Source organism: Muscardinus avellanarius (genome assembly GCF_963383645.1).
Source record: "Muscardinus avellanarius genome assembly, chromosome: X".
Lineage (NCBI taxonomy): Eukaryota > Metazoa > Chordata > Mammalia > Rodentia > Gliridae > Muscardinus > Muscardinus avellanarius.
The window spans coordinates 98,629,861-98,652,280 of NC_137792.1; the positions used below are offsets into that span (position 1 = coordinate 98,629,861).

At 37.0% G+C, this 22,420-nt stretch overlaps 2 protein-coding genes across 2 annotated transcripts in view; both read right to left on the bottom strand.

Moving 5' to 3' along the window:
• MID2 (midline 2) overlaps positions 1-5,786 on the bottom strand; it is a gene marked incomplete at its 3' end in the record, with an annotated part of 523,130 nt that extends 517,344 nt beyond the window's left edge. The window contains exon 1 of the mRNA XM_080718702.1: positions 5,753-5,786. The remainder of the gene's footprint in view (positions 1-5,752) is intronic.
• DNAAF6 (dynein axonemal assembly factor 6) overlaps positions 1-20,356 on the bottom strand; it is a gene marked incomplete at both ends in the record, with an annotated part of 42,128 nt that extends 21,772 nt beyond the window's left edge. Inside the window, 4 exons of the mRNA XM_080718969.1 lie at positions 6,750-6,855; positions 10,601-10,673; positions 14,802-14,942; positions 20,288-20,356. Of these exons, the coding sequence (XP_080575095.1) occupies positions 6,750-6,855; positions 10,601-10,673; positions 14,802-14,942; positions 20,288-20,356 (389 nt within the window). The remainder of the gene's footprint in view (positions 1-6,749; positions 6,856-10,600; positions 10,674-14,801; positions 14,943-20,287) is intronic.
• Between the last annotated feature and the right edge of the window lie 2,064 nt (positions 20,357-22,420).

The window sequence follows — 22,420 nt, forward strand, 5'->3', positions numbered from 1 at the left end:
ATACATATATTTAGCCAGGAGTGGTGGTGCATACTTGTACTTGGGAGGCTGAGAAAGAATGATCATAGGGTCACCAGTCAGCCTCAGCTATTTAGTGAGGCCCTCCACAACTTAGTGAGACCCTGTTTCAAAAAAAAGAATAAAAATAGGGATGGGGGTGTAGCTTGGAGGTAGAATGCCCCTGGGTTCAATCCCAAGTACTGTACAAGGCTGGGCATGGTGGTGCACGCTTGTAATCCCAGCACTTGGGAGGCTGAGACAGGAGGATCACACAGGTTCGAAGCCAGCCTCAGCTACTTAGTGAGCCTCTCAGAAACTTAGTGAGACCCTGTTCCCAAATAAAGTAGAAAATAGGTGTGGGAGTATAGCCAGGAGGTAGAAAAGCCCCTGGGTTCCCTCCCAGTTCCACCAAAAAAAAAAAAAAAAGACCAAGTACTGCACAACCACAAATGTTGAAAGCTTAATCTATTTAAATACTAATTTTATCTATGTATACAAATAATATGTATGTATTATGTATGTATGTATGTACGTATGTATGTGTATTTATTTGTTGGTACAGAGGATTGAATATAGAGCATTCTACTTCCAAACTACACCTGCAGACCTCTTTTTAAAATTTTGAAATAGGTCTTACTAAAAGTTGCTGAGTGTCTTGCTAGGTTGCTAAGGCTAGCAATCCTCCTGATCCCAGGTATTGGGATTACAGGTGTGTGCTACCATGTCCAGCTTAAGAATATATATTAAATTTCTTAACATTTGCTCTTACCCCAAGCTAGTCCCTAACCCTTTTTATTTTCAAACAAGGTCTTGCTAAATGACGACATGTGAACCTTACCTCTATGATCCTCCAGGCTTCAGCCTCCCAAGTAGCTGGGTTTACAGGTGTATACACCACACCCGTCAGTATGATGGGTTTTTACAAACAGAATGAAAAGTTTGTGATAAAGATTCTAAATTTTATATCTATAATTCAATGGTATAGAAAGGGCTACAAAGCAAGGTTTGAATCCTGCTTGCAAAATACACTGAATGCAAAGCATAATTCTGAAATATCTAATAAATAAGTCTAGGTAATAGTTGATAATTGGAAGGAGGACACAGCCTTTCACTGAAATTGTAGAACACAGAGTAATTAAAAGCAGGTCTTTCCAAGTCGGTTTCATCCCAGAAAAACAAGGCTGGTTTAACATACGCAAATCAATAGATGTTATTCACCACATAAATAGAACCAAGAACAAAAACCACATCATCATAGCAATAGATGCTGAAAAAGCATTCGACAAAATCCAACACCCATTTATGTTAAAAACACTGCAAAAAATTGGGATAGAAGGAAAGTACTTCAACATCATCAAGGCAATATACTGCAAACCCAAAGCCAACATTATATTGAATGGGGAAAAACTGCAAGAATTTCCGCTACAGTCAGGAACAAGACAAGGATGCCCACTATCACCACTCCTTTTCAATATAGTCCTTGAGACTCTTGCTGCAGCAATCAGACAAGAGAAGGAAATCAAAGGAATCCACATAGGAAGAGAGGAAGTAAAATTATCCTTATTCGCAGACAACATGATCCTTTATCTGGAAGACCCAAAGAACTCAACCAAAAGGCTTCTGGAGCTGATTGACAAATTCAGCAAAGTCGCAGGTTACAAAATCAACCTAAAGAAATCAGTGGCCTTTATGCCAACAACGAATCCACAATGAAAGAAACAAAGAAAACAATTCCATTCACTATAACCTCAAAACCAATAAAATACCTAGGAATAAACCTAACCCAAGATGTAAAAGACCTCTACAACAAAAACTATAAAACATTAAAGAAAGAAATAGAAGAAGACCTTGGAAGATGGAAAGATCTCCGGTGCTCATGGATAGGCAGAATAAATATCATCAAAAAAAATGGCCATTCTGCAAAAACTGATCTATAGGTTCAATGCAATTCCCATTAAAATACCAGTGACATTCTTCAGAGACCTAGAAAAATCAATCATGAACTTCATATGGAGAAAGAAAAGACCTAGAATAGCCAAAGCAATTCTCAATAACAAGAAACACGCAGGAGGCATTACAATCCCAGACTTCAAACTATACTATAGAGCAATAGTAGTAAAAACAGCATGGTACTGGCACAGAAACAGATATACTGACCAGTGGATTAGAATAGAAGATACAGAAACAAATCCACACATCTTTAGTCAATTAATCTTTGACAAAGGGGCCAAACACATATGCTGGAGAAAAGACAGCCTTTTCAACAAGTGGTGCTGGGAGAACTGGCTAACCATTTGTAAAAAGATGAATCTAAACCCCTATATCTCACCTAACACAGGAATCAACTCAAGATGGATCAAAGACTTAGAAATTAGACCTGAGACTGTGAAGTTAGTAGAGGAGAACATAGGTTCAACACTACAACATACTGGCACAGGCAGTAACTTTCTCAACAAAATCTCCAAAGCTCAGGAAATTAAAGCAAGAATAAACAAGTGGGATAACATCAAACTAAAAAGTTTCTTCTCATCAAAGGAGACTATCAATAACCTAAAGAGGAAGCCTACAGAATGGGAAAGGATCTTTACCAGCCACCATTCTGATAGGGGGCTAATATCCAGAGTATACAAAGAGCTCAAAAGACTCTACACTAGCAAAACAAACAACCCAATCAAGAAATGGGCAAATGAACTAAATAGACACTTGACAAAAGAAGAGATACAAAGGGCTAATAGATACATGAAAAGATGTTCTTCATCACTGGCCATCAGGGAGATGCAAATCAAAACTACACTGAGATTCCATCTAACCCCAGTCAGAGTAGCAAAAATAAAGAAATCAGGACTTCTGGGAAGATGGCGACCAAGAAAAGCAGGGCTTAAGAGCCCCGCTAACAACAAATCTCCATTACCACAAAATCAGCGCCTTTCATAGCCAGAAAACACCATCACCAGTGAAACAAAAAATCACCAGGCTCCAGAGAGAAAGCGTTCTGAGAACAGAGCCACAGAGGAGATAACCGGCCTTGCGCCCGAGGACGCGGCAGACGCGGCAGCAGCGCCATACTGCCGGCGGCACCTGCGAATTCACGGGACGGCTACAGCAAGCCGAGGTGAGCCACTGCGGAACAGCCAGGCAGGATTTCTCCGCGCAGAGAGCATCTACAGCTCCCAGTGGCCGAGCTCAGCACACGCTGCAGGGACTCAGAGTAGAAATCAAAATCAAGAAGAAAAACGCCAGCCCCATAGCCGAGGGCGTAGCAGCGGCGCCATATTGCCACCGGCAGCAGCAGCAGCGAATTCAGCGAGGCCAGTACAGCTACATCTGCGTACTCAAGAACAGTGAGTCAAATTGCGGGCCACAGAGGAGAAATCCCAGTACTGTACTCCCTGGGACTTGACCCAGTGGGGGAGGGGCGGTGGCCGAGATATCACACCATAGGAGAACGTGCAACCTGGCACCCCCCACAGTCTAAAGCAGCCTCTATCGACTCTCTGGGTCGGAGACTCTGTGATAAAACCCAGTAAAGGAGTAGTGGGGTCCGAGATACTACTGACTCGAGATCCAGAACACCTTAAGGGAAGTCATAGTGACCCAAGGGAAGAACATAGAGAAGGCACAAACATCGGAAATCATGGGAAAGAGGAATAATACTGGAGCAATTAATGCCCACAACACCACATCATCAGAACCTGATAAAACAGAAAATCAGAGATTTCAAGAAGATCAAATCAGGAAAATAACTGTAGAAATAATAGAGGTGCTTCGAAAAGAACTCAGAGAGAGCCAAAAAAGAGATAAAGGATGCAATCAATGAAGTAAAGTCCTCAATTCAAAGCACAAACAACCGATTAGAACACATGGAGAACAGAATCTCGCTCTTAGAAGATGAGCAATCCAAAAATGAACTCATAGTTTCTAATCTAGGAAAAAATATCCGACAACAGGAATCTGATATTGAAGAAATATGGGCCCATTTTAAGAGAGCTAACCTAAGAATAATTGGAATAGAGGAGGGAAAAGAAAGTGAAACCAAAGGGATCAACAATCTCTTCAAAGAAGTAATAGCAGAAAATTTTCCAAACATAGAGCAAGAGGTTGATACAAAGGTCCAGGAAACTTATAGAACTCCCTTTAGACAGGATCGGAGAAGAGGATCCCCATGCCACATAATTGTCAAAATGACCAATGTGGAAGCCAAGCAGAGAATCTTAAAGGCAACAAAAACAAAGGGCCAAGTGACATTCAGAGGCAAACCAATTAGAATCACTGCAGACTTCCCAAACCAAGTCATGAGAGCCAGAAGGGCTTGGAGTAACATATTCCAAACTCTGAAAGAAAACAACTTCCAGCCAAAAATTTCCTACCCAGCAAAACTTTCTATCAAATTAGATGGAGAAATAAGAAGCTTCCATGACAAACAGAAACTGAAGGAATTTATGTCTTCAAAACCAGCACTAGAGAAAATATTCAAAGAGATTAACTACAAAGAAGAAATAGGTAACACACACCAGAACCAGAGAAACAAGAGTTTCCATCCAACAGACAATTAAGATTGGTTATCTGTGGAGATTCATTATTTATGTTAGCCTTTTAACTATCTCTAAATGGTATTGTTTGCCTTTATTGTTGTTAATTTTTAGGATTTCTAGTTGGAATATTAATATACCTTCAGATATAGCAATTGGAAATATTTTATCCCATTCTATTAGTAACTGTTAACTCTGTTTACATTGTCTTTGGATATACAATTTTTTTATTTTTTTATTTTTTAGGGAGTCTGTATACTCCTCTGTTGCCTGTGCCATTGAAATCATAACCAAGAAATCACTGCCAATTTCAATGTTGTGAGGTTTTATGACCCAGATTTTCTCCTAAAAGTTTATAGTCTTAAGATTTATATTTAGGTCTATTATCTATTTTGAGTTAATATTTGTATATGGGATTAGGTAAGGGTCCAGTTTTATTCTTTTCCATGTAATTATTATTTTTTAACAATATTTAGTTAAAAGATTATCATTTCCACCACCAAATGTTCGTGGAAACCTTGTCAAAAATAACTTGACAATATAGGGAAGAATTTAGCTCTAGGCTTTTATTTAACTCCAATGGTTTATATATCTGCCTTTAGAATAGTACTACACTGTTTCAATTATTGTAGCTTTATATGGTTTGAAATCAGAAAATATATATCTTCTAGCTTTGTTCTTTTTCAAGATCGTTTTGGGTACCTAGACTCCATATTCCATATTAGGATAGATTTTTTTCTGAAAAATAAATATATAAATATATGATAGTTTCACCTAAAAAATAGAAAAAAATATTCTCTGGTAAGGAAGAAAGCAAAAAGAAATATTGAAATGTTATCTTTAAGTCATCAAAGCTTGGTATCAGACAAATGAAACTGTTATGTGAGATTATCATTTTTACTTTTAGATAAATTGCCATAATACTAGATGTCAACTACTAAGCCAAGCATGGGAGGGAGGGATAGGGAGAGAATGGGGTGGGGATTGGGTGGGGGCTGACTGGGAAAAGTGTGCATGTATGTCTACAAAAGTATGTATCCTACTATGATGTATGAATACAGTGCACCAATAAAAAGAAAAAAAAAGAAATCAAACAACAACAAATGCTGGCAAGGATGTGGGGAAAGAGGAACTCTTTTTACACTGTTGGTGGGAGTGCAAACTAGTTCAGCCACTATGGAGATCTGTGTGGAGATTCCTAAGAAAGGTGGGAATAGATCCACCATATGATCCAGCTATACCACTCCTGGGTATCTTTCCAAAGGGGTTGAATTCAGAGAAATACAGCAACATATGCATACCTATGTTCATAGCAGCACAATTTGTAATAGCCAAAATATGGAACCAACCCAGATCTCCATCAACAGATGAATGGATAGCAAAACTGTGGGAAATACACACAATGGAATTCTATTCAGCCATAAAGAAGAACAAAATTATATCATTTGCAAGAAGATGGAAAGCCCTGGAGAGCATCATGTTAAGTGAGATCAGCCAAGCACAGAAGGAGAAGATACACATGTTTCCTCTAATATGCCCAAACTAGAAAACACAAAGGATACCAGTGGGACTCCAGATATTAGAGGGGAAATACTAGCTAAGTTTGAATGGAAAGATAGGAGAGAAGGAAGGTTGATCTTGATTAATGAGGGTCTACACCTGAACATGTGTAAAATTATGAATAAGACATGGTTAACCTGGACAACCATTGGTGGGAGGGGGGAAGAGAAAACGGGGGTGGGGGAGGAGAGGGCACCAAATATAGTGTAAATGTATACTATTTACTATTTATGTTCAATAAAATAATTGTTAAAAAAATAAAATAGTGCTTGAGGAGTAAAAAAAAAAGCAGGTCTTTGACAAATAAACATGGTATTATAATTTGGTTTTGTATGAATGCTTGCAGTTTAATGGGCTGGTTTTCTCCTACTGTTAGATCCACACTGGATAACAAACTGACATTAAATATAAATTTATAATGGAAATGACTATTTTTCATTTTGCTAGATAATAACTGAAAGGAAGGTGTTATGTTTTATTATTTGTCTCTGCTATAGAAGGGGAAAATAATCAATTATACATGCTTTCTGTGTGTCACTTTAGTTTTATCTTTTTTGTGGTGTAAGTTACATTATGAATCTTGTAATAAAAAAAATAGAACAGTATCAGATGACATATCTAACAAACCCCCGAACACATGCCTGGCTTCTTCCAACTTACTCTGGGATTTCTCGAACATCCCACATGTCATCATGCTCTGCTCCTTCTGGAACCTCTTCTGGATTCCAGATGTCATTGCTATTTTCATCAGTGGTTTGAGAGACGACTGTGAAGAGAGTGAAGATAAAGCTGAAGCTGTTGCTTGTTTTCCTCTGCTAAATGGCTCATGATCTCCACGCTCATTTTGGGATAATTGAAGTAAAACCTTCTCTATTTGTAATAACTACCTTGCTTTTTTGGTCCAAATAGACTAAATTAGTAACAACTGACTTTAAATATATCAGTACGGACCAATAAATCATAGAATTAAATAACTGTAGAAAAATTACATTAGTAAAGATAATATACAACTGAACTGCCTGAAGATAACCAATGTTGGCATTCTGGTGGTGTTTACTTTCCAGTTTCTTTCTGTTTCTGTCTCTCTGTATTTATCTATCTATAGATATAGAGATGCAAAGAAACACTATATATTTTTCCAGAAACATGAATAGAATCACATGTTATATAATTTTTCGTGGTACAGGGGATGGAACCCAAGGGCATTCTACCTCTGAGTGACACCCCCAGCTCTATTTTTTATTCTTTATTTTGAAACAGGGTCTCACTGAGTTGAAAAGGGCCTCACTAAGCAGCTGAGGCTCTCCACAAACCACCGTTCTCCTGTCTCAGCCTCACAAATGCTGGGATTACAAGCGTGCACCACCATGCTTTTGCCCGTAAATATATTTTTATTTATTTATTTATTTATTTATTTTGTGGTACTGGGGGTGGAACCCAGGGGCTTTTCTCCCTCCGGGCTACAGTCTCAGACCTATTTTATACTTTATTTGGAAACAGGGTCTCACTGAGTTGCTGAGAGCCTCATTAAGTCGCTGAGGCTGGCTTTGAACCTGTGTGATCCTCCTGTCTCAGCCTCCCAAGCGCAGGGATTATAAGCGTGTGCCACCACGCCTGGCTCATTATATATATATATATATATATATATATATATATATATACACATACATATATATATACATATATATACATACACATATGTGTATATATACATATATATACATATATATATGTATAAAAGAATATTCAAACATACAGTTAATCTGATTTGGATAGAAATACATATTCTTGCATTGTGTTTTACTACATAAAAACCATCTATTACCTTTTCTATGCAAGCACGACATAATTTTTTGTGAGGTACTGGGGATCTAATCCAGGGACGTTCTATCTCCAAGCTACAACCCTAGTTCTTATTTGTTTATTTTGAAACAGGGTCTTATTAGGTTGCTGAGAGTCTCATTATTTAATGAGGCTGTCCTCAAACCTGCAATCCTCCTGTCTCAGCCACCCAACTGCTAGGCACTACCATGCCCAGCTAGCATGACTTAATTAAAAAAAATAATGTGAATGTATCACTAAAAACAATGGCACAATGATCATTTTTAACCCAGTGTTTTCTACTGTATATGTGAGATTTAAAGAAAAAACTCCATCAGTTGCCCTTTATTCAGAACTGAGCAGGTTCTTGGGTGCCTGTATGTCATATTTAAATATTTTTAAATAAACAGGCAGTCAGGTACATTGGTACATGCCTGTAATCCAGCATGTGGGAGCATGAGGCAAGAGGATCACTGGTTCAATGCCAGCCTCAACAAGTTAGCGATACCATTTCAAAGTAAAAAATAAATAGGGGACTGTGAGTATAGCCTGGAGGTAGAATACCCCTGGGTTATTAAACGAACAAACAAGCAAACAAAAGTAGAAAGGCTATAGAAGCCATGCAAAAACCTAGCTTGTATTTGTTCTATGTGGCATCAAATGGAGGCTTGCTTTAGGTGCAAAACACTACTTTGAGTCCTTTTAAAGTATTCCCAGAAATGCACCTGACTGTCAGGTTTTGAATTCTGTCAATACTATCTATCTATCTATCTATCTATCTATCTATCTATTTATTTATTTATTCTGGAACTGGGGGTAGAACCCAGGGACTTTCTACCACTGGGATATACTCCCAGACCTATTTTATATTTTATTTGGAAACAGGGTCTCACTGAGTTGCTGAGAGCCTTGCGAAGTAGCTGAGGCTGGCTTCGAACCTGTGCAATCCTCCTGTCTCCGCCTCCCAAGCGCGGGGATTACAAGCATGTGCCACCACTTCCGGCTGTCAATCCTTTTTAAATTATCCATTTCTATCTAGCATAGACCTTCTAAGATCAAAGTACAAATTTATACAGAATATTTTACATATGATTTGTCCTCAAACTTTAGAGATTATTAGACCTATGTTATCATAAATAACACAGCACAGAAATACGTCCAGATTTGAACTATTCTGCTATGTAGTGAATATCTTTTGAGTAAAGCAAATAGTTTTTAAGTATGTATAGAAATAATAACTAAACATGTAAAACCACCCTTGGACCTCATTTTAGTCATTATTTTAAACATTTCTCCAGATAATATCTTTTACAATTAGCTAAAAATACATAGACTAAAATGCTGGAAAGTTATTACAAAATGTATTTACTCTAATGTTTTGGACCTACACTTTTAACGGTACTAGGGATAGATTTCCGAGCCTTTATAATGCTAGGCAAATGCTCTACCATTTAGCTATACCCCTATCCCCAGAAGCTGTGATTTTTAAAGTTACCCTATGGACTATAATTCATAAGCATTCAATTTAAGATAAAATTACCTAGTTGTTTCATTATTGTCTCAAAATGGCTATTACTTCAATAAGAGCTTGGACTTTTCATATTTTGATTTCCATCTTAGTCTGAGAGACAATCATATGACCTGTTACATAATAGGATCTCAATAATAATTATTGAATAAATTAATGAATGAATTTTATGAAATTGCTAGAATAGAGATGAGTAAAGGTAAAGAAGTTAAGAATTGTGGAAAAGAGACCATAACAATAAAAAACTAATCCCACATGACTTTAATCTTTTATCTCAGGAAATATGCCAAAGAATGTGGATAATTGAAGGGAAATTAATTTTAATTATTAGATAAACTATTTACCTGCCACATTATAGTAAAAACAGCATCTTTGTAAACAGATATTCGTTATTTACATTGTTATTTTACTTCATCTTTTTTATTTTTAAAAAATTTGATTTCACCAGGCATGGTGGCACATGTCTATAATCCCAGTAATTGGAAGGCTGAGACAGGAGCATCACAGGTTCACAGACAGACAGTCTCGAAAATACAGTGAGACTCTCAGCAACCTAGGGAAACCCTGTTTCAAAACAAAAAAGTAAAATGGGGCTGGGGATTTGGCTCAGAGGTAGAGAACTCCTGGATTCAATCCTAAGTACCACAAAAAAAAAATTAGAATGAAAAGTATTTGTTTATCCAGGCATGGTGGAACATGTCTGTAATCCCAGTACTTGTGAAGTTGAGACAGGAGGATCACAGGTCCATGGCCAACTTCGGCAACTTAATGAGACCTTGTTTCAAAATAAAAAAAATAAAGTAGGGCTGGGATGCAGCTCAGAAATAAAATGCCCCTAGGTTCAATCCCAGTACCAAAAACAATTATTTTTATGTTGACAAAAATGTATATATTTCTCGTGTGCAACATGATGTTTTGAAGCTTGTATACATGGTGAAATGGCTAAAACAAAATAAATGGGATGTATGCTACCTCACATACTATCATTTATTTGGCATAAGAACACTTAAAATCTACTCTCATAGCAATTTTAAGTGTACAATACATTGTTTATCTCATCTTAGTACATGTTAGTTTTAGTATTACTTTCCCTATAATTTTGTTTGCAAAGAAAATATTATACTGTTTCTATTGATCTATCTTGCTTTATTAAATAATTTACCTTTGAACTCTTCCTTTTTTGCTGGTCCAATATTCCCAGGGCCCATGGCTCCAATAGCAGATGAACAACTTGGCTGGGAGAGAAGAATAAAGTACAGCAGTTTGTAATTAGAACAGGTATATTCTATATGGCTAGTAGTACTTTAAATCTGATAAACTTTCCATTTAAAAACTTCATAGAGCTTTCCAGTTTAATTACTCATCATTGTTATACAACAGTGAGATGGATGCCAAGCATTATTTTCTGTGTTTCCTTTTTCCTTTCGAAAATTATTCAGTTTTATATACTCTGGGGCAGAATTGATTTTTGGTCAGACTAAATCCCCAGTTACAGCTCAGTGAATCATGTATCCCTGGGGATTGGGGAATGAGCCACATTCATCTCTGTGAAGGTTAGGACCAACTGTTAGCAGAAAAGCATTGACACTGTTGGTTTTTGGCTGTCTGGCCATAGTTAAATGGGGCTAGAAGTATGGGAAAGTTTTATAGAACTAAAAACTGAGAAGTAAACAAAGGCCAGATTTCAAAGCCTCATTCAAGGGCGATGATAACTTTCCCATTTTTCCATTATGGGTATGAAATATTTCCCTATCCACCACCTCATATTCAACTAGTAGAATTATACAGCAACTCCAGATTAAATAGCATCAAATACATGATGAACCACTTTGTTCTTTATTTTTCCCACTAAAAAATTGTTTTAATTCCTCATTCACACATAAATATAATGTGTGATAATTTGATAAGAATAGTTATATATGGAGACCAGATATTTACATTGTCTAGAGGACATAAAAGAAAAAGATAACTGTTTTATGTTGTTCAAGTGTAATTTCTTTATACTTAGGTTTTAATCAACATAGATGTCTCACAGATGTCATATTGTGGCTTAGAAATTTTCCCATGTTCTTTATATAATTAAATGCTCATTTTGCTATCTTCTACATAAGTATGCACATCCCTACAGGACTTGACCTGTCAAACCAGTACAAAAACAATATTTGTTTTTGCAAGTAAGCAGAACACATATTATGCCATCAATAGAATGGAAATCACCTCAGGAGCCTCTTTCAGGGATTGTTTGATATTTCAAGAAAATCCCAATTTCTTGCTAATTGCTCTTTCTGATGTCAGACTGTGAAGCTCTCATTCACTCCACTGCTGGTAGTTGGAAGTTCTTATCTTCTTGAATCCTGGCAAACTAGTACCTCAACTTTCCCTTTTTAGACCCACACCCTCATTTATTAAGACCTGTATAATGCCCTGTTTGGGCAAGGGGGATAGTGCCTGTCTTGGAAAACTGGTGGGAATGTTCAACTGGATCTTTAGAAGGCTAAACTATTCCAACAGTCATAAATCAGAAATTAACTTGTAGCATCTCAATAGTGTTGGAGCTAGTAAATATTCCTTTTCAGAAAAAAGATTCAAAAGTGCTATGTTGCCGGGTATGGTGGCACACACCTGTAACCCCAGTACTTGGGAGGCTGAGACAGGATTGCAGGTTGGAGGTCAGCAATGCAACGTATCAAGGCCCTCAGCAACTTGGTGAGACCCTGTTTCAAAATATAAAAAATAGGGCTGGCGATGCTGCTAAGAGGTAGAACACTCCTGGGTTCAATTCCTAGTACTACACACAAAAGTGCTATGTCTGCAATCAAGGAATTACAGGCATTTTATTTGAAACTCCCAAGACAATATTCTGGACAATTTTTGTCTCTTTTTAATCAGTAAGGTCACATAATTGTGTAGTACTTTATGCAATTATTAATCGTCAGAATACTAATAGTCAATCAGAGCAAAACATTTTCTTGGAACATGAGGGCTTCTTGTTTTGTTGAATGTCTCCTTCCCCAAAAAATTAAAATCAGTAGAAATAAAACTTTTAACATTCCTGACAACAATTGTTATGCTCTCCATGGACACTGATGATCAGATTAGTATATCAGAACAGAGGAGAGTTTTGATTTTTTAACTTAATGAGTTTTGATTTAATAACTTAATATAAATAATTAAAAATAAAAAATTCAAGTGAAAAAAGGGAAGAAGAAAATAAAAACATTAAAACCATCTGGTGTTTGTTTTCTATGAGGACATCATTGGAGACTTTACTATGAATCTACAGCCAATTATCTGAGCAATTTATCACTGCAATTCCTGCCACTTTGCAATATATAAGAGAGTTTGGACATCCATGTCACAACGTCTGTGAAGAGTGGTGAACCTTATTTCCCACAGGCCTTAAGATCCCCTCAGGAGTTTGAAAAACAACAGACTCGCTCTCTTCCCAATTTCCCAGATTCTGAACAATTCATTTAGAAGAGGGATAGTGTAAATGAACCCATGTGTATGCAACAGTTCTCTTGCTGTTTTCAGAGAGTGTATTTTCAAAAACACATCACTCTTGTAATCATTCTACAGTTCCCCAGATTAATACATGTTAAAAAATGAAAGGCAGTTTCTCTCCTGGAAAATTTAATACCTCATTAGAAACATTAATTATTCTCCCACTGTTCTGATACTCTAATTCTATACCCTCTAATGATATCTGTACTGTGGTGTCTGAATGACCAATTATCTCAAAATTGCTTATAACCCAGATATACAGAATCATACATCATTATAGTAATTTTCCTTTATAAATTGTACATTTTGGTAAAATTATGTTATAATCTCTCTTTCCTAATAAACACTCATCTTTTCTCCTAAAAACACCTCTAGATGCAAATAAACATCTCTAGACATAAACACCAAAGGGAACAGGCTTTGTAACCAGGGTAATATCTCGGCCTCTGTTCCAGTTACAAGTTCCACTTCACTATATTCAAGATTACTGTCTCTCAAATACTTTTTATCCTTTTTTTATATTGCATAACCCTAACTTCTTCAGGATAGTGACTTCAGAAAATTATCAGTCTGCTATTTCAACTAAGATAGCAAAAAACGAACTTGCTTTCTCAACTTCAATGATACATTACTCCTTTTTCTCCTGTATATTCGTTTATTTTCTCCTGCACACACACACACACACAAACACACACACACTGCTGTTATTATAAATCTGATAATTCTTTGTTTTGTTCTACTAAGCCTTTTCATTTACTAAGATTTACTGGTTCCTGACAGTGACTCCAAAATAACTCAGTTTCCCTCTTTTGCAAATTTTATTTCCATTTCATGTCTCATTTAATTCTGTCCCGTTCCATCTAATCTCTTCCTGGAAGATAGAAGTGCAATGCAGAGTTGATCTGAGACACTGAATTTATGGTGTATTCGAAATATACTATTTTTTTCACATAATGGCAGAAAAAGGAATTTTGGGAAGAGTAAATTGATATACATGTTCATGGAAGATGGTTTATTCGTGGTCATAGTAATAAAAATGTCACTAAATATAGCTTTATGTAAATTGACATATTCTGTTTTAGTATGAGACTTCTGCCCTAAACTTTGTCTTATCATAGGCGGTCTGTTAGCCAAGGTTCACTGACATTTAAGGAACAGGAGAGTGGAGAGCAGTGGTTTATATAAAAGTATTTTGGTTATTCTGGAAATGATGGCAGTGACCTCAGAGTGGCAGTCTTCTATTTCAAATGATGCCCATCTTGCTGTTGCAAAGTTCAGTGATGTTATCTGTCCTGAACCCAAGTGCCACTCAACTAATTAAGACTCCACATCTCTGTTCTAACATGTATTGAAAAGCCAATTTTAGCAATTTTAGTGAGCTGAAACAAGTTCGTCTTATTATTTGGTTCAAAATAATTTCCTCTTAGTTTATACGTGTAGTCCCCATTTTTTTAATTAAAGGACTGGAATTTGGAGGTCCAATTAATACTGTATAATTGGAGGTATTTGTTTTAGAGAAATACTGTCTAGGCATTAACCGTCCTAGCTATTACTCTGCAATGGTTGTCAAGCATTCTTTGACCATAAATATAAATGACAAACATTTTGAAATGTGGTTATTGCTACCATAGTTACAGATCTATTTTCCTATTCAGTGTTCAGGCGGTTTAGAAAAATATAATTATGTTTGCTAGAAATGTACTAGAGGTTATACTTTCATGCATAATCAGCCTTGCAGCCTCCTGTGAATGTATCAGGTGACACAGTTTTGCTCCCACAGCAAGGTGAGAACAAGTTGTTCAAATACAGTTCTATGACTTCCTTGAACACAACGAATTCATTTGTAAGTATATAACCACCTGTACAGAGTCAAAATCATCTTCTTCTTCAGGATAAAGTAGATTAGAGAGGGCTTGCAGCGTAGAAATGGAAGAAATCGTCCCAATTTCCACATTTTCAGATTCCATATTTTCAGTCTTAATATTTTCAGATGCCATATTCTGAGGAAGAAGATAATCAGAAAATCAGAAATAAGCATTTTGCTTTTCAATTTTATTTAAGACATGAAGATTTTTATTAATATTTTCCTTCGTTAACTGGGCAACTCCACTGTCTCTTATTCTTATTTGAAAAGAAAGACTTATAATCTCCTTCAAATATATTTGTTTTGCTAACTCATAGACCTGGGAAAGTAAGCAAATTCAAGCACTGAGCCTTCTTTACTAAAACGTCATACTTTAATGCATGCTTATTGAGCACCTGTCATAGTGGTTGTCAGTATTTAGTGTGCTTTTAAGCATCACTCCAAACACAGCTAGGTGCAATGGCACACCTCTATGTAATTCCAGTATTTGTAAGGCTGAGACAGGAAGATCGCATGTTCGAGGTCACCTTCAGAGATTTAGTAAGACCCTATTTCAAAATATAAAACTAAATATGGCTGGGGGTGTAGCTCAGAGATAGAATGTACCTAGATTATTCAATCTCCAGTACCAAAAAAGGGGGAGGTCACCACATACAAAAATTGTTACTTGGGGAACTGGTTAAAAAATGCAGATTCTTATAAGTTATATATCATTATTTGGGAACATGGTTTTAAGACTTTTTATGTGTCTCATGTATGCTGTTTAGGCTGTATAATTCACTTGGCAAACTGAAAAAGATTTCAGTTGAGGGATATGCCCAGACAACCTTTACTCATTTCACACTTTTGCCTCATACAAGCCTGTACCTTTCTGCTTTGTTTCAATTATTTTTTGTTGTTGTGAGGTATTCAGGATTGAAGTGAGGGCTTCACACATTTTTGGAAAGCCCTCTACCTCTGAGCCCCTCTACCCCAGCCCCTCTTTTATAAACTTTGAGACAGGGTCTCACTAAATTGCCCTGGCTGGACTCCAATTTGTGATTCCTATGTCTCGGCCTATCAAGTCACTGTTAGTATGCCACCATACCCAGCTATTTCATTTATTTACCTTTGATGATACCAAACAGTATATTTCTATTTAAAACGCGAATGAGTTGGTTCATTAACTTTAGTGAAAATTCACACACAATGACATCATTATTTTTCTGATTATAACAGTAACATTGTAAATGTTTATTGTAAACATTTTGAAAATAATACATAAAATGTATAAGTAAGAAAATCACAACTACCTATAATCCTACCATCCTGACATCAGACTTTTAAATAACCTCTGCAGTTATTTTTAAGGTAGGATACTTAGGATCTTTAAAACTCTCAGAGGTGACAACATTTATATAATATATATATATATATTACAGTGTGGGCATAAATATAATGGGGATATTTTCTACGCTTCTGCTGATATATTTTAAACATCATTTCATAAAATTAACTCTCAGGAAACATTTTCTTGGTGCTTTTATTAAAATGATCCACCAAAAAATGTTTGGCTTGTGCCCAGAATGGTATTATAAAGAATTCTCAAGTGTGTGCTGGTATAGTCACCTGTCAAAATCAATCTGCATACATATGGTGTTTGCCAGATCTTCTGTTTTATTATTATGTTTTACCATTATTCTGACTTTCTTTGTTAAATATAAAACTGATCTTAACACCTATTAAAGGTGTCAAGAATATGAAACAAATATTACATTTCCCTATGCCTCTAGCATAGAGGCAGTATATTGTTGTGATTAAAATGAAGGGTTCTGGGGTCTTGCTGCTTGGATTTGTATCCATCATCTTAGTTCTGTGACCTTGAGCACATTATTTAAATTCTCTATACCTAATTCCCTTTATCTGTAAAGTGGGGATAATAATAGTGTCTATCTCTGAGAGTCGTTATGCGGATTAAGTAGCTTAATGCTTGTAAAGGAGCTTGGAATAGTGCCTGGCACATAGTCAGTACCCAACATGTTAGCTATTATTAGTTCTTTAAAAGTTTAATTTTGCTGGGCATGAATATCATTTATAATAATAATGTAAAATAAGTTAATGATAAAACTCATTACATTGAAAACTCATTAAATTGGAAAAGGTGAAATAAAAGGTGATAAAACAATTTTCGCTCACAGTATCGTCTAGTAGTCTGTGATGGAAATGAATAATTGACACATACTAAATTAAACAAAGAGGCTCCTGTTTATATTTTAAAATTCTTAGTTCATTATGTGTTCGTTAAATATTTACCTAACATTAAAAGCAAAATGTTTATTGAAATATTTTCTACCTTTGACAACGAAAAGAAAAAATATATCCAAATATCAGAGATAATTGGTATTTTGACTTGAGATTGTACAATGAGATATTGAAAAAACAAATACAGCAGAAATTGCTTATTACATCAGCAGCACTTTAAAAAATTGCTGTGATGGTCAAATTACATAAGTGAAAGATTTTGCTAAAATGTGAAGATATACATTCAAAGAGCATTATTTTCTGGCATAAAGTGCTAATATCCACAGATACTTAATCAAGAGGCTTTTTTTTTGGTACTGGGGATTGAACTTAGAGGCCTCCTACATCTGAGTTATACTCCAGTACTTTTTATTTTGTATATTGACACAGGGTTTCACTAAATTGCTAAGGCTGGCCTCAAACCTGTGATCCTCCTGTCTCAGCCTCCCAAACACTGGAATTACAGGCATGTGCCACCACATCCAGTTAATCATGAAGCTTTTAAGAGTTAAATGGTGGACTGGTGAGAGGGAAATAAACTGGGATCAGTGAAGTTAACCCATAAGAAAGGTCTTCAGAAGTCCCACATACAGTATTCGAGGTAGCAGTTAGCATAGCTATTATGTGGTCTTACCTGCTGGGCAGAGATTTTAAACACTATTTAAACAACTGAGCTACAACCCCAGCACTTTAAAAAAAAATTGAAATAGAAGCTCGCTAAGTTGTTAAGGGGGCCTCACTAAATTGCTGATGGTGGCCTCAAACCTATGATCCGCCTGTCTCAGTCTCCCAAGTACTCAGATTATAGGCATATACATTGCACCTAGCTAGGGTCTAGTTCTTGACAATTGTGAGGAAATTAGCAGCTGGATGAAGACTCAAAGTAGGGCAGAGCTCCAAGTCCCAGGGAGAAAAGAGAAAACGAACCAGGCATTGCCTCAGCAGTTTTCTTACATCACCTGGGCACCCAGAGTGGAGGTTATGAAGGAAAGTTATCGTTCGGCAGGTGCACTAGATACAGGATTTAGGAAAGACAGAATAATTCAAATCGCTACCAGTTAGAAGGGAGGAACTGTGACCTGGTTCTCATTGGATGGGAGGTAGGGCAGTGTGGGCAGTGGGAAGCTTCACTAGCTAGAACTGGAATATAGTCAGCAGTTAATGAATACTGAGCGAAGTGTGATTAAATTCATAGAAATGTGGTATTTCAAAATAGTCACCTTGGAAGGTTATACAGCATTGTAAATTATGCTATCAATGCTCAAAATATTTTGGAATCTTCCTTTTCTTTTGGAATTGCCTTCATATGTATCACCAAGAAAATAGGTTCCATTACTGTGTCATTCCTTTGATTACGCATCAGATTTATCTCCAAGTGATTTCTAGATATATCTTAGGTATCGGACCTACTTTCAAAATATGAAGATTTGTTTCTTTGAGATTTGAAAGAATGTGCTCCAGGCCACAAGGTGATTCTAAAAGAGTAGTTTCAAAAGTAATTTGAGCCATAGCAACATCACTAGAATAAGTAAGTAGGTTGGCCTTCCAAAGTGAATATCTGGAAGGAGCATGATGCTACTCCGTGGGATGTGTATATCTGTGTTTGTTAAACCAATCATTCACAATAACTCATAGTAAATAAGAAGTATATTAGGAATTGGGCTCCAATTGGACTTCCAAGTTATACTGGAATAAAATGACAGACTCTCACTGTTAGCTAAATTGTAGTAGAAATATATTGAGCAAATTAGCACCCCAACAAAAATAATTTTTGCTACATCAAATGTAATTAAAATCTACAAATGTGGCCGGGCGTGGTGGCGCACGCTTGTAATCCCCGAGCTTGGGAGGCAGAGACAGGAGGATCATGCAGGTTCGAAGCCAGTCGCGCTGGCGTGAGACCCTGTTTCAAAAATTTAAAATAGGTCTGGGAGTGTACTTCGGAGGTAGAAGGGCTACCAGGAACCCCAGTACCATCAAAGAGGAAAAAAAATTTACAAATGCAAAATAATAAATCCTGAGGGTTTTTTTTTGGGGGGGCGGGTCTGGGGATGGAACCCAAGGTCATTTGACCTCCGAGCTACACCTCCTGCCCTTTTTTTTATTCTTTATTTTGAAACAGGGTCTCACTAAGCGGAGGAGAGCCTCACTAAGTAGCCGAGTCTGCCTGCAAACCGTGATCCTCCAGTCTCAGCCTCCCAAATGCTGGGATTACAAGCGTGCGCCACCTCGTCCGGCTCCCTGAGTTTTTTGATACTGTATTTTGAGAAACAAAAGAACTGCAAATAATTTATAAGTAATCAATAGTTCAAATCATTGAAATAGAAAAACAATTTTATTTGACTTTTGGAAAAATCATAAATTGAATGAAAATGAAGATTCCATTAGTTTTAAGAAATCTAACTAAAAATTACATTTTAAACTTTATTGAAATATATTTATTAGCCCATTTTGTCCCATCATTCCAGATCTGAAACACCTATAAAAATTAAAATAAAAAGTAAGTCCAGCAACAATATACCACTTATTGGTAACTTTAAAATAATTTTTGTGTAGTGCTGGGGATTGAACCAAGTGGCATTCTACCTCTGAGCTACATCCCCAGCTCTATTTTATTTTATTTTTAAATTTTGAAACAGGGTCTCACTAAGAGACCCTAGGTTTCTGCTAGGTTTCTGAAGCTGGCCTCAAATGATCCTCCTGTCTCAGCCTCTCAGGCATGTGCCACCACATCTGGCTTGCTAAAATAGTATTAGAATATTTATTATGTGCCGGAGGTGGTGGCGCACGCTTGTAATCCCAGCATTTGGGAGGCTGAGACAGGAGGATCGCGGTTCGTGGACAGACTCAGCTACTTAGTGAGGCTCTCCGCAACTTAGTGAGACCCTGTTTCAAAGTATAGAATAATAAAAAATAGGGCTGGGAATGTAGCTTGAAAGTAGAATGTTCCTGGGTTCCATCCCCAGTATCAAAAAAAGAAAGAATATTTATTATGTTACCAAAATTCAAAAACTTGGGAAATAATGGATTAAACTTCATTTGACACAAACATTTTATTTAAAAAAAAACAAAGGAAGATGCCTCTTTATAAACTATGCAGTGTTAATTAGTTTTGTAAACATTTGTATATTTGTGTGGAGAGCAGACTGTGCTTAACCCTGAGTTGCTCCATTTTGTAAAGCAGAATTTGTCATGAGTTACTCCAATTGGAGTACAAGTGCCAAGGTAGAATGACTCCACATGTTGTTTGTACAAGTCAACAACCACCATCCGCACAGCCCAACCATAAGGCACAAGTTGATAAATTAATCATACTAATAAATTATGACCACCTGTGAACATATCAAATTCAATCAGAAGTACATGGATGAGTGGACGTTCCAAATCATATCAGGAACTCCAGGCACAGGAAGTTACCAATCTTACCAGACTTAACCAATCCCACCTGAGACCTACAAAAGAAGGGGTACCCCAAGACTTGTCACAGCAGCACAGTGACTCCAATATCTGGTCACTGGTCAGGAATCTTGCCCAGGAAAATCATTACAGTGATGAACAGAGTCCCCTGGCTTCAGCTCAGTGCCATTTCCCTGGTGGTGAGGACAAGGAAAGGGCCGCTGCAAGCAGGCACTCTGAGACTGCTGTCCCTCTAGCCCCTGTTCAGACAACTCCGAAGAGTGGATTGCTTAAAAAAAAACCCTCTAATCTGACCACCTACAGTGATGCTTTACTATCAGCTCTCCTCCCAAATCCCTGTAGCTATGTTACTCCTTTCGTAGCCTTTCCCTAACCTACATAATTCATTATGTAAAGTGTGATGAGTGATTTGAGTGTTATAGATATTAGAAATTAAGATCAGAGGTAAGCACAGTGGTGCATGTTTGTAATCCCAGTACTTGGGAAGCTGAGACAAGGAGGCTCAGGTTCAAGGCCAGTCTCAGCAACTTAGTGAGAACCTCTGCAACTTAGACCCTGTTTCAAAAATTGAAAAAGCAAAAATAGGGCTGAGAGTGGAGATCAGAGGTAGAATGCCTCTGACTTCAATCCCCATTACAGAAAAAGGAAGGGAGAGAGGAAGGGAGGAAGGGAGGAAGGGAGGAAGGAAGGAAGGAAGGAAGGAACTTCTGATTGCCTGGGTCTTGATGTTATCAGGCAGAATTGTCACCGCATGGAGCAAGAGGTAGGATCTACCCCTAGCTCTTTCCAAAAGGCTGTGAATCAAATTATCAGGAAAAAAGGCTTATTCAAATGAACTTTGAGGAAAGATACAAGAAACTCTTATTTCATGTTTCCATCTGAGAAGTGGCTGGTGAATGGACAAAAGAAGACATACACAATATGTGGATTTAGGTATTCTGAGAAACTGTGGGTCTCAGCTAGATGTTAGCCTCCTTGGAGCCTATCACATGTGGTGGTAGAGGAGGGGAGTTCAGCTTTTCAGCCTCTGTGATAAGTAAGAGGAAATGCAGAAAAATCAAGTTATCAGGAAGCTGCCAATTTCAGAGGCAATCTGTATCAACGAATACTTGGTTGAAGAGCAAGCAATTAAAGTGAGGTAGCTTGTGAATTTATTGCTATTCAATAGATTTTGACATTGTAGAAAGACACAACCCCATTTGGTCTATGTTAACAACATAGGCCTGGCACAGTGGGCATTCAGCAAAACAATTTGTAATGTACAAAACTTTTTCAAACAAATTAAAACATTTGACAATATAGATAACATTTGGTATCCATACCAATACCTTGTGAACAGAGACTAAAAGCTCTCTCTGCCAATCCAAGGTCATGGGTGAAACTCAACTGGGGTGCTATGAAGAGGGCACTGAAGTGCATGTGATGTCTGAAGATAATATAATGATAGATGCCATAATGGACAACCCTTTAAGACCCTCATCCAGATGACTCAGAAGATTGCAATGATCTTTGAGGGAGGATCTATGTGGCACAACGAATTATAACTAGAAAAACAGTAATAGACTATAACCGTGGACAATGAGGATCTCAGAATATGATAGAAGATAGGAAACACTCCAGGGTAGAAATAGAAAAACTTAGGATAAATTTCATGCAGAAATAAAACCATAGGTGTAGACTGGTTTGTACACTTAAAACACCAGGTGTTGATTGGATTGTACACCTATGGAACCAGGCTCTGAAATGAATCAAATTTCTTTCTTAGCAGAAAGCCCAAATTTAAACATTGAGTCACTAAGACTCGCAACCAGCCACCCAACAAGGTCTCATATTTATGGGACTGGACAGTAGTAAGCTGGAGAACAACAACAAACCCTTCCCATGACCCCCCGATATTGGAGGATAACTTCAAGTGGA